Here is a 15,218-nt window from a genome sequence, read left to right as displayed (position 1 = left end):
GGATGATTAAACTTTCTTCACACATTGTGGCTCACTACTGCTTGGACAAGGATGGGCGCCAAGTCAGTGCCTTTGGTCAATCCATCCTGCACAATCTGTTCCAGACCTGAACCGAACTCTCTGCTAGTACCCTTGGTGGGAGCCAGGCAGTCCCCTGCCGACCAACAGCACCGCAGTTGTGCCCATTGGCATCTTGTTCGGTACCTGTTGATCTCTCCTGCTAACGAGGACTGTCTGAAGCTTGGTACTCACCCACATGTGAAGACTACCATCCTGCTTGTCCTAGGAAAAAACAGTTGCTTACCTGCAACAGGTGTTCTCCTAGGACAGCAGGATGTTAGTCCTCAGGAATCCCGCCCACCTCCCACAGAGTTGGGTTCTCCTTCCAGTTTGTTTTATTTTTTCGCTTGTATTTTTTCTCTATATTACGAGACTGAAGGAGGACCTCGCATGGATGTGTGGATAGTGGCATGCTGGGCATGTTCAGTGTGGTGGTCAAAGCTTCTAGAAACTTTGACAAAAGTTTTCCATGCTGGGCTCCATCAGATGTCACCCACTTGTGAGGACTAACATCCTGCTGTCCTAGGAGAACAGCTGTTACAAGTAAGTATCTGTGCTATTTTGATTAGGTTAATTTACTGCTGTTTTCAATCTGATTCTATATCTTATATCATTGTTGCTCGAAGTGAGTAGTGGGAGGGGGAATAAAATTAAACAAATTGGAAGGGATTTATCTCTGTAGTTAGACTCATGTCATGGATTCTGGAGAAGATATTACGATCTGTCTACCACACAGTACCTGTTCAAATTTGTCATTAGCTTTTTTTTACTTATTAGAAATGGACACACAATTATGGTGGTGCATAGCTGTCACTTTGAGAAGGCTTAAAATGGTTCATGATTTTAAAGTTTGCAAACTACCTTAGAGTTAAAACACTGCAGTACAGTTTATCCCAGGACAAGCGGGATGCTAGTCCTCACGTATGGGTGACATCATTGATGGAGCCCTATTGCGGAAAATTTTCTGTCAAAGTTTCTAGAAACTTTTGACTGGCCCTGTGAGGCCACTGAGCATGCCCAGCATGCCATGATATTCTCTGCCACAGGGGTCTCTCTTCAGTCTTTGTTTTTCCGCACTGCTATAGGCATCGCGGAGCAGGAGCCTTGTGAGTTTTCTCAGTGTTTTGCTGACTGAAAAGTCATTAATTTTCTCATTTATATTCTCTCTCACGGGATCTCTCTGGTTTCCACCGGCTGGTGAGTAATCCTTGTGAGTTTTTACTCTGAGTAAAAACTTTTTTCTCTCACATTTTCTCCTCCTTTCATTGACAGCTGTCTGTATTAAAATGGCTACGGGATTTAAAAAATGTCCCATCTGTAATCGGACAATGTCCATTACAGACCCACACTTTTGAGTGTGTGCTTTGTTTGTTTGGGGGAAAAACATGTTACAATCTGCACAAAATGTGCAGAAATGACTCCAAAGGGAAGAAAGGCCCGCCAAGAGAAGATGGAGCATCTATTCCATCTGCAACTCTTGCCATCTCCCTCTACATCAACCAAATCATCTCTGGCCAGAGTGTCAAAACGAATACTTTTGAAAAAACGTCGTCTGGAAGGGTCGGGGGACCATCCATCGCCAACGTCATTGATAGCATCGACGAAGCCAGTGATCTAACACTGCTCGAAGCACAGTCATCGCCATCGACACTTGTGGCGCTTCTCTCCCCGGAGGCACTGACCAAGAAGCAGCCAAGAATTCAGGAAACACCAGTACCTTCGACGTCGGGGGGCCTTCACCCCATGGAGATGCACCTGTTGTCCAACCTCCATAGGGTTCTGTGGAAGGAACACCGCCACCGCGTATGGCTGCGCGGCCTGCACCAGCTGTTCCGCAGGAATTGTCTGATTTCATCCATCAAGTGGTGCTCCAAGCCTTAAAATAACAGATGTCTGGATTCCGGTGCCTGCACCGATGCAGACAACCCCGTCTATGCCGGTGCCTGCACCGATGCCGGCACCACAACCCAAGTCTATGCTGAGAAGACCATCGATGCCAACGCCGATTCCGTCTTTGATGCCAGACCCAATGCCATCGATGCCGATATCACCTGGGGCTTCAGGACATCCTGAACTTGTGCTGTACCAACTTCTCATGAAGAGATTTGATGAAGTAGTCGATGCTCTTCCATCCAAACCACATAAAGAGGTTCCGGATGGATTCCCCTCGATGATCCGCAACCAGGTCCCTCAGGACTTCCTCGGCCACCAAGATCTTCTCCGATATCTCCATAATCAAGAAGATCCATATGATACTTGGGATGATGGGCATACAGACACTTCCTCTGAAGAATTTGTCAGACCCTTCACCTCCTGACCAAAGGAAGAAATCTCCACCGGAGGATTTATCCTTTACAAATTTTGTCCAGGATATGGCGGACACCATACCCTTCACCTTGGTAATGGAGGAAGATTTTAGGCAACAAACATTGGAGGTTCTCCAATTTGTGGATCCTCCAAAACAAGTAGTAGCCATACCTGTTCATGAAGTCCTGCTGGACTTACAGCATCTGCTTTGGGAGCACCCATGCTCAGTCAATAAAAGAATGGACACTACTTATTTGGTACAGTCTGTTTCTGGCTACCAAATGGCACAGCTCCCACACCAGTCAGTGGTTGTGGAATCCGCACAAAAGAAGTCAAAAAGGATAAGACTGCATTCCTCCACTCCTTCAGGAAAGGATCATAGATTCTTGGATTCTCTGGGAAGAAAGATTTACCAAGGAGCCATGTTAAATACCAGGATTTCATCTTATCAATTATACATGACTCGATATCAAAGAAATCTGTGGAAACAGATGCAAGGCTTTACAACATCATTACCACAACAATATCAAGAAGCAGCCCAAGCAATTATTTACAAAGGACTTGAAGCTGGCAAGCACGAAGTCCGGGCTGCTTATGATGGGTTTCAAACATCCTCCAGAGTAGCGGCCTCTGGTATAAGTGCGAGACGTTGGGCATGACTAAAAGCGTCTGACCTCAGGCCTGAAGTCCAGGAAAAATTAGTTGACTTACCATGTCTAGGTGACAACCTTTTTGGTTCCAAGGTGCAAGATGCGGTTGCACAATTAAGAGCACACAGAAACCCTGCGACAACTTTCGTTACTTCCGCAGGATTCAGCTACCCAGTCATCTCGTCGGCCTCCAAGAAAAGAGTCTAGATGCCCCTTTTATCGACACAGGCATTATTACCCTCCAGCATCAAGGGGCAGATCTACTAGGCCACAACAAAGAGCTCAGCCCAGACAACATAGGGAGGCTAGGCCTCAACCTCCACCGCAGACGGGACCGGCTGCAGGCTTTTGAGGGTTTTCCCAGAGACCAAGGCCATCTCTGAAAATCCTCAACCAGATCTTCCGGTAGGAGGCCGAGTATCCTCCTTCTACAACCATTGGTTATAAATAACAGACCAATGGGTACTCGCAGTAATATCTCGGTTACCAATTCAATTTTCTCTCCTTTCCAAGAGATTCTCCTCCGAGACCTTTTCCTTTAAGCAAAAATCACATAATCCAATTGCAAGTAGAATTGTCCACTCTTCTGAGAGCCAGGGCTGTAGAGCTGGTGCCCCGGACTCAGCAGGGCAGAGGATTCTATTCCCGCTATTTCCTCATTTCAAAGAAAACCGGAGGCCTACGTCCCATACTAGACCTCAGAAATCTCAACAAATTTCTGAAAAAGGAAAAGTTCAGGATGGTCTCTCTAGGCACCATGCTTCCACTTCTTCAAACAGGAAACTGGCTTTGTTCTCTGGATCTTCAAGACGCTTACACTCATATTCCAATATTCCCTCCTCATTACAAGTATCTGCACTTTATGGTAGGTCATCAACATTTCCAGTACAGAGTACTACCATTCTGACTTGCCTCTGCTCACAGAGTATTCACCAAATGTCTGGCAGTAATAGCAGCACACTTACACAAAGAAAGTGTCAGTCTTTCCCTACTTAGACGACTGGCTCATCAGAAGTCAATCTCAACAAGGAGCTCCGGCTTCTCTCAGTTGAACAATTACTCTACTTCATTCCATGGGCTTTCTCATCAATTATCAAAAGTCCCATCTCATTCTGTCTCACCTGCTTCAATTCATAGGAGCAGAATTGAACACCATACTTTCAGAAGCGTTTCTACCTGGGGATCGAGCAGACACACTTTCCCTACTGGCAAACTCGCTTCACTCAAAGAAACAGGCAACAGCTCATCAGTTTCTAACCTTACTAGGCCACATGGCCTCCACAGTTCATTCACTGCTATGGAAAGGTTAGCCATGAGGGTAACTCAATGGATTTTAAGAGCACAATGGATCCAAGCCATTCAACCACTGTACACTCCAGTTCAAGTAACCCACCATCTACGTTCATCTCGACTATGGAGGGCAAACAAGGACAATTTGCACAAGGGCCTTCCCTTCCAGCAACCAGTCCCACAAATAACTTTTACAGATGAATCCACCTTAGGTTGGGGAGCTCACATAGACAATCTCCAAACCCAAGGTACCTGGACAAAACTCGAAGCAACATTTCAAATCAATTTCCTGGAACTTTGAGCTATACGTTATGCGCTGCATGCGTTCATGGACTGCCTCTCTCACAAGACTGTTCTGATCCAAACGGACAACACAGCCATGTGGTACATCAAGAAACAGGGAGTTATGGGCTCATATCTCCTTTGTCAAGAAGCTGCACAAATTTGAGACTGGGCCCTAACACTCAATGTTTCTCCGGGCCACTTATCTAGCAGGCAAACATAGTGGCGGATCGGCTCAGTTGCCAGTTCCAACCACACGAATGGTCCCTGGATCCCTTAGTAGTGACCAGGATATTCCAACGTTGGGGTCAACCAACGATGGACCTCTTTGTGTCACGTCTGAATCACAAAGTGGACAACTACTGCACTCTGCACAGACAGCATCACAGACTAGCCAAGGATGCCTTTGCTCGCCCTTGGAACTCAGGCCTTCTATAAGCGTATCCTCCGATACCACTCATAACCAAAACTCTAGTGAAGCTACAACAGGTCAAGGGGTCCATGATACTCATAGCACCGTATTGGCCTTGACAAGTATGGTTTCCCACACTTCTAGACCTCTCAATCAGAGAACCAATTCGCCTGGGTGTAGCTCCCACTCTCATAACTCAGGATCAGGGTCGGATGTGCCATCCAAACCTCCAATCCCTATCCCTGACAGCATGGGTGTTGAAAGCTTGATTTTACAACCACTCAATCTTTCAACTAATTTCTCAAGTGCTTATAGCTTCACGTAAACCTTCAACACGAAAGAACTATTCTTCGAAATGGAAGAGGTTTACCTTGTGGTGCACGCAAAAGAATATTGACCCTTTCTCCTGCCCCACAACTTCTCTACTAGACTACTTATGCCATCTTTCAGATTCTGGTCTCCAGACGACATCTGTGAGTGCATTTAAGTGCAATCTCAGCTTACCATACCAAGATGGGAGATGCACCAATATCCATACATCCTCTTATCAGTAGGTTTATGAGAGATTTAATTCACCTTAAACCACCAATTCGACCACCAGTCACAGAATGGGACTTGAATTTGGTCTTAACAAAAGCTCATGTGTTTTCCATTTGAACCCATGAATTCCTGTGATATTAAATTTCTGACATGGAAAACCATCTTTCTTATAGCCATTACATCGCCTAGAAGGGTTAGTGAGTTGCAAGCACTTGTCATGTACTCACCTTATACAAAATTTCTACATGACAGAGTGGTTCTCCGAACACGTCCAAAATTCCTCCCCAAGGTAGTTACGGAATTCCACTTGAACCAATCCATAGTTTTGCCCACATTGTTTCCAAGGCCTCTTTCTCACCAAGGGGAACGGGCCTTACATACCTTGGACTGTAAGCATGCGCTAGCATTCTACTTAGACCGTACTGCAGTCCACAGGAAATCCACTCAACTTTTTGTATCTTATGATCCAAACAAACCAGGAAAAGCAGTGGGTAAACATACTATATCCAATTGGCTAGCAGATTGCATACAGTTTTGCTATGAAAAAGCAAGCCTTCCTCTCCAAGGGTGAGTAAAGGCGCATTCAGTAGGGGCCTTCCTCTCCAAGGGCGAGTAAAGGCGCATTCAGTAAGAGCAATGTCAACTTCAGTAGCACACTATCGTTCAGTGCCAATTGACATATGTAAAGCAGCAACATGGAGTTCTCTTCACACCTTTGCAGCTCATTAGTGTTTGGACAAACAAGGACGACAAGATTCAGCATATGGACAATCTGTCTTAAAGAACTTGTTTCCAGTTTAATCCCAACTCCTTCTACATCCAATCTGCTGTGATCTTCGGCTGCCTCATTTTCAATATGTCACTGTTGCTTCACTACAAAATGACAGCTAATCACCTATATTCCAGGACTAGTCCTCACGAAACCCATCCGCCACCCCGTGGAGTTGGGTCTGATACGTTTTATTTTTTGCTAAAGCTTATTGCTACATACGAGACTGAAGAGACCCCTGTGGCAGAGAATATCATGGCATGCTGGGCATGCTCAGTGGCCTCACAAGGCCAGTCAAAAGTTTCTAGAAACTTTGACAGAACGTTTTCCGCAATAGGGCTCCATCAATGATGTCACCCATATGTGAGGACTACATCCTGCTGTCCTGGGATAACACCTATTACAAGGTAAGCAATTTTGCTATAACATCCTTAAATGATCTCTGCAATGATGAATATAAATCAGAATTTATCTACAAATTCTAATTGTATTAGGTTTTTCCAATTTAAAGGCAAATGCAGACTTCACAATATATATATATATATATATATATATATATATATATATATATATATATATAATAAATTAAAAAAAATATATATATGTATGTTTTGAGAAGTCTGCATTTGCCTTTAAATTGGAAAAACCTAATACACTTAGAATTTGTTTTTATACTGAATTTGTATATATGTGTGTGTGTGTGTGTATGTATGTGTGTGTGTATGTATATGTATATATATATATATATATATATACACAAATTCAGCATAAAAACAAATTCTATGTGTATATGTGTGTGTGTGTATATGTATATGTGTGTAATATATATATATATATATATATATATATATACACAAATTCAGCATAAAAAACAAATTCTAATTGTATTAGGTTTTTCCAATTTAAAGGCAAATGCAGACTTCACTATATATATATATAATAAATTAAAAAAAATATATATATGTATGTTTTGAGAAGTCTGCATTTGCCTTTAAATTGGAAAAACCTAATACACTTAGAATTTGTTTTTATACTGAATTTGTATATATGTGTGTGTGTATGTATATGTATATGTATGTATATATATATATATATATATATATATATATATATACACAAATTCAGCATAAAAAACAAATTCTAATTGTATTAGGTTTTTCCAATTTAAAGGCAAATGCAGACTTCACTATATATATATATATATATATATATATATATATATATATATATATAATAAATAAAAAAATATATATATATGTATGTTTTGAGAAGTCTGCATTTGCCTTTAAATTGGAAAAACCTAATACACTTAGAATTTGTTTTTATGCTGAATTTGTGTGTGTGTGTAATATATATATATATATATATATATATATATATATATATATATATATACCGTATTTTTCGCTCCATAAGACGCACCTGACCATAAGACGCACCTAGGATTCAGAGGGGGAAAATTAAAAAAAAAAAAATTGTGCTAAACCGGCTCTGCGTCTGGGCGTCTTATGGAGCAAATTAGGGGAGTGCATAGTTTGTTTTTTTTCTCCCCATTTTGTTTTCGGGTCTGGGGAGGGCCATTTCGGTCCACTCCCCAGATCAGAAAATTTTTCTTTCTGTGGGAACCCCCAAAAACCCCCCCCCCATCCCAACCCTTTAAATTAACAACCTCCACCCCCCTGACCCCCCCAAGACCTGCCGAATTAATTTCCTGCAACCCCCCACCCTCCTGACCCCCCGAAGACCTGCCGAATTAATTTCCTGCAACCCCCCACCCTCCTGACCCCCCCCAAGACCTGCCAAACGTCCCTGGTGGTCCAACGGGGGTCCAGGAGCGGTCCGGGAACGATCTCCTGGGCGTGAGCCGTCGGCTGCCAGTAAACAAAATGGCGCCGACGGCCCTATGCCCTCACTATGTCACTGAGACCGACCGCTGCTATTGGTCGGTCTCAGTGACATAGTGAGGGCATAGGGCCGTCGGCGCCATTTTGTTTACTGGCAGCCGACGGCCCTATGCCCTCACTATGTCACTGAGACCGACCAATAGCAGCGATTGGTCTCAGTGACATAGTGAGGGCATAGGGCCGTCGGCTGCCAGTAAACAAAATGGCGCCGACGGCCCTATGCCCTCACTATGTCACTGAGACCGACCAATAGCAGCGGTCGGTCTCAGTGACATAGTGAGGGCATAGGGCCGTCGGCGCCATTTTGTTTACTGGCAGCCGACGGCTCACGCCCAGGAGATCGTTCCCGGACCGCTCCTGGACCCCCGCTGGACCACCAGGGACGTTTGGCAGGTCTTGGGGGGGTCAGGAGGGTGGGGGGTTGCAGGAAATTAATTCGGCAGGTCTTGGGGGGGCGTCAGGAGGGTGGGGGGTTGCAGGAAATTAATTTGTCAGGTCTTGGGGGGGGGGGGTTGTAGGAAATTAAGTCGGCAGGTCTTGGGGGAGTCGGGGGGGGGGTGTTTGTTAGATTTTTGTTTGGGTTTTTTTTTATATTCGCTCCATAAGACGCACATACATTTTCCCCCCACCTTTGGGGGAAAAAAAGTGCGTCTTATGGAGCGAAAAATACGGTATATATATATATATATATATATATATATATATATATATATATATATATATATATATATACACACACACAAATTCAGCATAAAAAACAAATTCTAATTGTATTAGGTTTTTCCAATTCAAAGGCAATATATAACCGGTCTCTCTCTCTCGATATATACTGGTATATCGATATATATGTGTGTGTGTATAATTTAATGAAAACCAATGTTCTCGTAATATGCTGCTTTAATGTTATAGGGCAAATGAAGAGATAGCTCAAGTACGAAGCAAAGCCAAGGGAGAGATTGCAGCTCTTCAAGCCATGTTACGCAAAGAACATATGAAAATTCAGTCAATGGAGCAATCTCTTGAACAAAAGGTCAGTCTGTGCGTCTGCATAATAGTTTACTTAACACATGCTGAAATACGCAAGTGAGGATTTACTTTTATTGATTAGGAGGTGCTGTCTAAAAACCAGCAAACAGTCAAACTCCCATCTTGCCTATGCACCCATACAGGCCATGCACGAAAAAATTCTGTTAAAAAAATCATCTTTAAACTTATAATTGGATTCCTTGGGGACTTTTCTGTAGACCAGCTCTCTACAGCCAATTCTACTAGATTAAGGATGCAGCATTTTTCATAAGCTGCATTGTTCCAGGCCAAGCTACCCAGCCACCAGGGCCAGTGGAAGCACTAGGTGAACTGGGCCTAGGGCGCCGAGCCACTGATGGCGGACATGAAGGCTCATGCGGTCACCGGTGGACCTCATCTCACTGGCAGCTGAGCAGTGAACTACTGCTGGTGCTGTGCGCCGGATACAAACAGCAAGAAGATTGGCAGGGCCGTGGTGGAGCTCATGTTACCATGGCCCAAAGAAAAAGGTTGCATCCAAACCTGCAGGTGCTCCTCCTCCCTGCCCGCGCGGCCCCGGAAGAAAAATGTTGCCGGAGCCACACGGGCAGGAAGGAGAAGGAGCATCAGCCACGTGCAGAAGAGGAGCAGTGCTTACAGGCTGCCATGAATCCCAAGTCGCAGCGGCCTGAGAAGAGGAGGAGGCCCGGAAGCAGGGCCGCTGCAGATCCCACATTGCGGGTGGCCTGAGAAGATCAGGGCCTCTGCAGAGCCCATTCTGCGGCGACCTGTGAAGAGGAGGCCCAGAGGGGTGAGAGGCTGAGGGCCTGTAGAGTGTGTACATGTGCATTTATGAGATGAGTTGAGAGATTGTGTATGAGAGACTGTGCGGGAGTGAGGACCTTAATGTTTGCAGAGACTGCATGTGAGAGCCTCTGTGTGTGTGAGACAGCATGTGCCAGTGAGACTGTGTGTATGAATGATTGTATGAGAGAGAGTATGTGAGAGTGAGAGCCTGTGTGTGTGTGTGTGTGTGTGTGTGTGTGTGTGTGTGAGAGAGAGAAAGCAAGTGAGAATGAGAACCTGACTGTGTGTTTGAGGGAAGAAGACAGTTAGATGGAAAGAAAGGAAATAGAAAAAAAGACAATATAAAAGGAATTGGCAAAAAAAATAAGAAAGGGAAGGTGGGAAAAAAAAGCCTGTGATCAACTGACTAGAAAACTAAGATCAGACAGCAAATGTAAAAAAAAAAAAATTACTTTTTACTGATTGGCACATGTAATCTTTGGGAATGTGCAAGAGTAGCATTCTCTATGCGGATCTCACAATTTACGAGATCAGCATGGAGGAAGTAGAAGCCCACTGGGCTTGCACAGAGGAGGCAGCAGAATGGGCTTCAGTGCCAGTAGCAGCAATCAGCACTTCCCCATCCAATAGCCACGCTGCAGCAGTGACAGTGGCAGAAGAGGAATGAGATATGCTCTGAGGTTGCTGGCAAAAGAAAGAGAGGGGGGGGTCTGCCTTTAGTGTGTGCATGTGTATGAATGGGAGTCTGCCTTGGGGGTTCATGAATGCCTGCCTGGGGGTGTATGTGTGTGAATGCATGGATGCCTGCCTGGGGGTGTATGTGTGTGAATGCATGGATGCCTGCCTGAGGGTGTGTCTGTGTGTGTGAATGCATGGGTGTCCTCCTGGGGTTTGTATATGTGAGAATAGGTGCGTGTATGTGTGTGAGAATGAATTGGTGCCTGCGTAGGGGACTGTGTGTGTTGGAATGACTGGGAGCTTGCCTGGGTGTGTGTGTTTATGTGTATGTGAGGGAGCCAGTGAGAGTGAGAGCATAAGTGTGTTTGAGAAAATCCAGGGGAGTAAGAGTGTGTGTGGGGGGGGGGAGGTGTGGAGGAGGAGAGAGTGTCTTACAGCCTGAGAGTGTGTCAGTGTCTGTGAGAGGTTATGGTGGGTATAAGAGCATGAATGTGTATGTATGTGACAGTGTATGTGTGAGAGAGAATGGACATGTGAGAGAGAGAGGATAACCTCCTAATCCTCGACAATATCAGGGTGACTGGAAATCAAGAGCTCCCATGTATGGACAGCAGGGGCTTTTTAAAATCCTTATTAGTTTTAATTATTGGGTGGTGTTTGATATATGTGGTGTTTTGAAATATCTTATTGGTGTTTGGGAAATTGTAAAAAAATGTATATGATTTTAATTAATAGAAATTCTATTTATCAGTAGTTTTAAAATATTTTATTAGTATGGTTTTACTATTATAACTGATGCTTTGTTTCTTGATTTTATTGTTTTATGAGGAATGGTGGTTCTGTTTTTCCATTGTTAATACACAGAGCCTGGCTTCTTGGGGTTTCCATTTCAGTTTTTTCTAATTTGTGCTCCTTTATTTTGTATTCTGTATTTGGTAAGGGTCTGTCTCTGGCTCTGTTTGTGACCATGATGAGAGATTCTGCTAGCATGTAGTGTCTGTATAGGGATCTATAGCAATCGGGTTTGTTTTGTTTCTTCAGTAGGTGGTGTATTGGTATTCTAGGACCCAGTGTAAATATTTACCCTTGCTTATTCACAGGTAGAGTTATTGTTTGAGTCCTTGGTGTTATTACTGTTACGTTACAATGGGATTGCAGTATAGATTTTGAGTGTCTTTTTTTTTTTTTTTTGTGGGGTTTTGTTAGTTCACAATGTGCCTGGCAGTGGAAGGTGTTTGTGCTGCTGTTACTGTGAGGTGACACCAGAATTTGAAAATATCTTTTAGTACAATGAGCTGTAAGGGAAATATCCAAGCTCCGTTGTTTGGGGGAATTTCAGTGGATGCACAGAGTTACAGAACTGGAGGTGCAGGATTTGTATTGACATTCTGTCCCTTCCTATATATTCCAGACTTCATTCTCATAGCCATATAGAATTAGTTGAATGAGGCTATCAAATAATTTTATAGTAGTTTTACTAGAAGTTTGAAACTGGCCAGCTTTTTAAAATAACGCAGAGGACCCTTTGGACTTTATTAACAATTTTTTTTTTATAACCAATTTTAAAGCAGGATCCATGCTATAGAGGTGGGTGTGATGAAGAAATGTCCCAAATTTTTTCTGTCTAGAGACGCCACTGATGTTCTGTGACCTTAAGCATTAGTACAAGAAGGATTACGGGGGTGGGGGGATGCTTGAGAGGCACAAAAATGCATTGGGCCCCGGGTGCTGGAGACCCTTGGTGCGCCACTGGGTGCGAGCTATATGGGGCCACAAGCGGTGGCAAAGAGGAGTGGAGACTTGGCGGGCCGCAAGCAGTGTCCAACCTGCTCGCGACCCAGAAAACCTCAGTCGGCGGGCGTGATTGAGAATGAGGTAGGGGCTGAGACCGGGGGGTTGCAGCGCAATGGGGGGGGGGGGGCGCAAGGGAGAAGGCTCGCCTAGGGCACCTAATCCCCTTGCTCCGGCCCTGCCAGCCTTTCTACATGCACCAGCTTAATCAGACTGCTCCATGCTCTCGGCTGCTCCTTCTTAAAGTTTACGTGTGTACTGCTCTTGGCAGCACAGCTGAGAAGCCAGGACTTGTGGAAGAAAAATAAAGGGGGTTATATTAAAGTAGACTGAAGAAATTTACTCTGGGGGAGGGGGGAGCAAAGTGAGTTGGTGCCATAAAAGATCTAATCTTTTTGTTTGGATGGTGGTTTGAAGCATACTTTACTAATGGAAAGATTTCCAAAATCAGTGGAGGTACAGATGTTAACATTATATTAAAATTATAGATATAGATCTATATATATAGAGAGAGAGATAAATATAAATATTATTCATATATATAAAATATTACACTAGTTGCATTAAGGCATATCATGGTGTACATTGGTGACATCTGTACCTTTCTGACTTGATTAAAAACAACAAGCTTTCACTAAATGCTGTACAGCTGTCCCTCCCATAACCCATGTGCCTCATTGTTCAAAGGTAGCACTTTTTTTTTTGTATGTTCTTGTTAATGTCAGTTCAGATGTATAACAAAATGTATAACTGCATATTTTTAATGTTCTCCTTTGACAAGTGAGGCTGAATTAGCCATGACACATCACTTGGGTGATGTCATCCGGTGCCAAAAGGACCCTTTTTTATTTATAAAACATCTGAGCATGGATAGGGGTTCCCATGAATACATTGCCTTGTGTGCCCCTCAGGCTTTTGTTGTCCAAGCTTCTGCATGAATATATACCCTTTTTTCTCTTTTCAATTTCTTCTGAAGCTTTTGCTTCACTAATTTGTTCTTCGAGTTGCCTCGCTACATCACCAGCACTTTTCAGTACTCTTCCAAAAAAAAAAAATCAAAATTAAATGCAAGATATCAGAATCCAAAAAAAAGGCCATCTCAAATGACTTCAAGGACTATGTGGCCACAAGATGTTCAAAACAGATGGCCATATCTTACAGAGCCTTGGTCCCTACCTCATTTCAGCTAACTGATCTGACTGTGGTCAGATGTTGCAGAGATCGGAGGAGCATGGCCTGGAAGATAGAGGAGCTCTGCAAGTCTGTGAAAAGTCAGAGCCATTCCTACTCCCAGACCAGTACCTTTTTGGACTCCTCTTGTGCTGGGTGGAGCAGGAGCTTCTTTTGGGGCCACCAGCATAGTTAACCCAGGAGGGGCTCGCTTCTTGAAGTCTAGTATATGCTTCTCAAGCAGATGACTTTGTGCTGGTTTGAGGAGGATGTCTTTTCTCCCAGGACAAGCAGGATGGTAGTCCTCACATATGGGTGACATCACTGGACGGAGCCCTGTCATGGAAAACTTTTCTGTCAAAGTTTCTAGAACTTTTGACTGGCACACTGAGCATGCCCAGCATGCCATGATCCCTTGAGCCACAGGGGTCTCCCTTCAGTCTCTTTTTTTCCGTGCTGCAGTTTGCCTCGTGGTTAGGAGCTCTGTGAGAATTCTCACACACTTCCTCACGGAAAAATCTTATAATTTACCTCAGAAAAACATTCCCTCATAGTTGTCTCCCATTGGGGAAAGTGTTTCATCTTTCGGTGAGTAAAAATTACTATCTCGGGTTGGTTCCCACTGCCACCTTTTTCGGTGCCTGCAGGCCATTGACTGTTTTTGGGCACCAACTTCTGCCATTGTGGCAACTGGTTTCCAAAAATGTCTTGAATGCCTCCGAACCATGTCTATTATCAACCCACATAATGTCTGTGTGCTGTGCCTCGGCTCATCACACGATGTGTCTACTTGCCCAAGTTGTGCCCCGATGACTCTGAAGGGTAGGCGAACTCGCCTCAACAAGATGGAAACCCTGTTTAAAATTAAACTGACTCCATCGACATCCACCCAATCGTCTCCGGCAGGAGCATCGAAAAAGTTTATCATTAAACCTCACCGGGAACATCAGGGCAGCGGTGACGTCCGTCACCAACTCCGTCTAACACAGGGATGGGCAATTCCAGTCCTCAAGGGCCGCAAACCGGTCGGGTTTTCAGGATATCCCTAATGAATATGCACTAGAGAGATTTGCATGCACTCTGCCTCAGTCATATATAAATCTTTTTCTTGCATATTCATTAGGGATATCCTGAAAACCCAACCGGTTTGCAGCCCTCAAGGACCGGAATTGCCCACCCCTGGTCTAACGCATCGACAGCATCTACCTCAGCGCTGGGGAAAGACCGGGCCGAGCACTGAGGGAAGCACAAACACCAGCACAGACACGAGTCTACTCCCGGTGCCAGCACAGACACCACATCAGCTTCGATGGCTATCGAGCCACTTGTGAAGAGGACAAGGGTAGAGGAGCTGTTTACACCCTCTCCACCTGAACTGCCAAGGCGATCTCCACCGATATCTGTGCTGGGTACTGAGACCCCACAGGTTCCTGTGGAGGTGCCAGTAGTGCCTAGCCTGCCACCCCCTGTAGCTGTGATATCTACACCAGCTTTCAGGGAGGAACTGGACGGTTTTATCCGCCAGGCAGTGCTCTATGCCCTCAGAGACCTAG

General features: G+C 44.4%; 1 protein-coding gene across 1 annotated transcript in view; it reads left to right on the top strand.

The window, feature by feature from the left end:
• The window catches only part of TACC3 (transforming acidic coiled-coil containing protein 3), a 177,825-nt gene that overhangs the window by 150,447 nt on the left and 12,160 nt on the right, over nt 1-15,218 (top strand). The window contains 1 exon segment of the mRNA XM_029592616.1: nt 9,124-9,244. Coding sequence (XP_029448476.1) covers nt 9,124-9,244 — 121 coding nt within the window.

The sequence above is a fragment of the Rhinatrema bivittatum genome, chromosome 1 (assembly GCF_901001135.1).
Source record: "Rhinatrema bivittatum chromosome 1, aRhiBiv1.1, whole genome shotgun sequence".
Taxonomy (NCBI): Eukaryota; Metazoa; Chordata; class Amphibia; order Gymnophiona; family Rhinatrematidae; genus Rhinatrema; species Rhinatrema bivittatum.
This window is presented reverse-complemented; position numbering and strand designations above follow the sequence as displayed.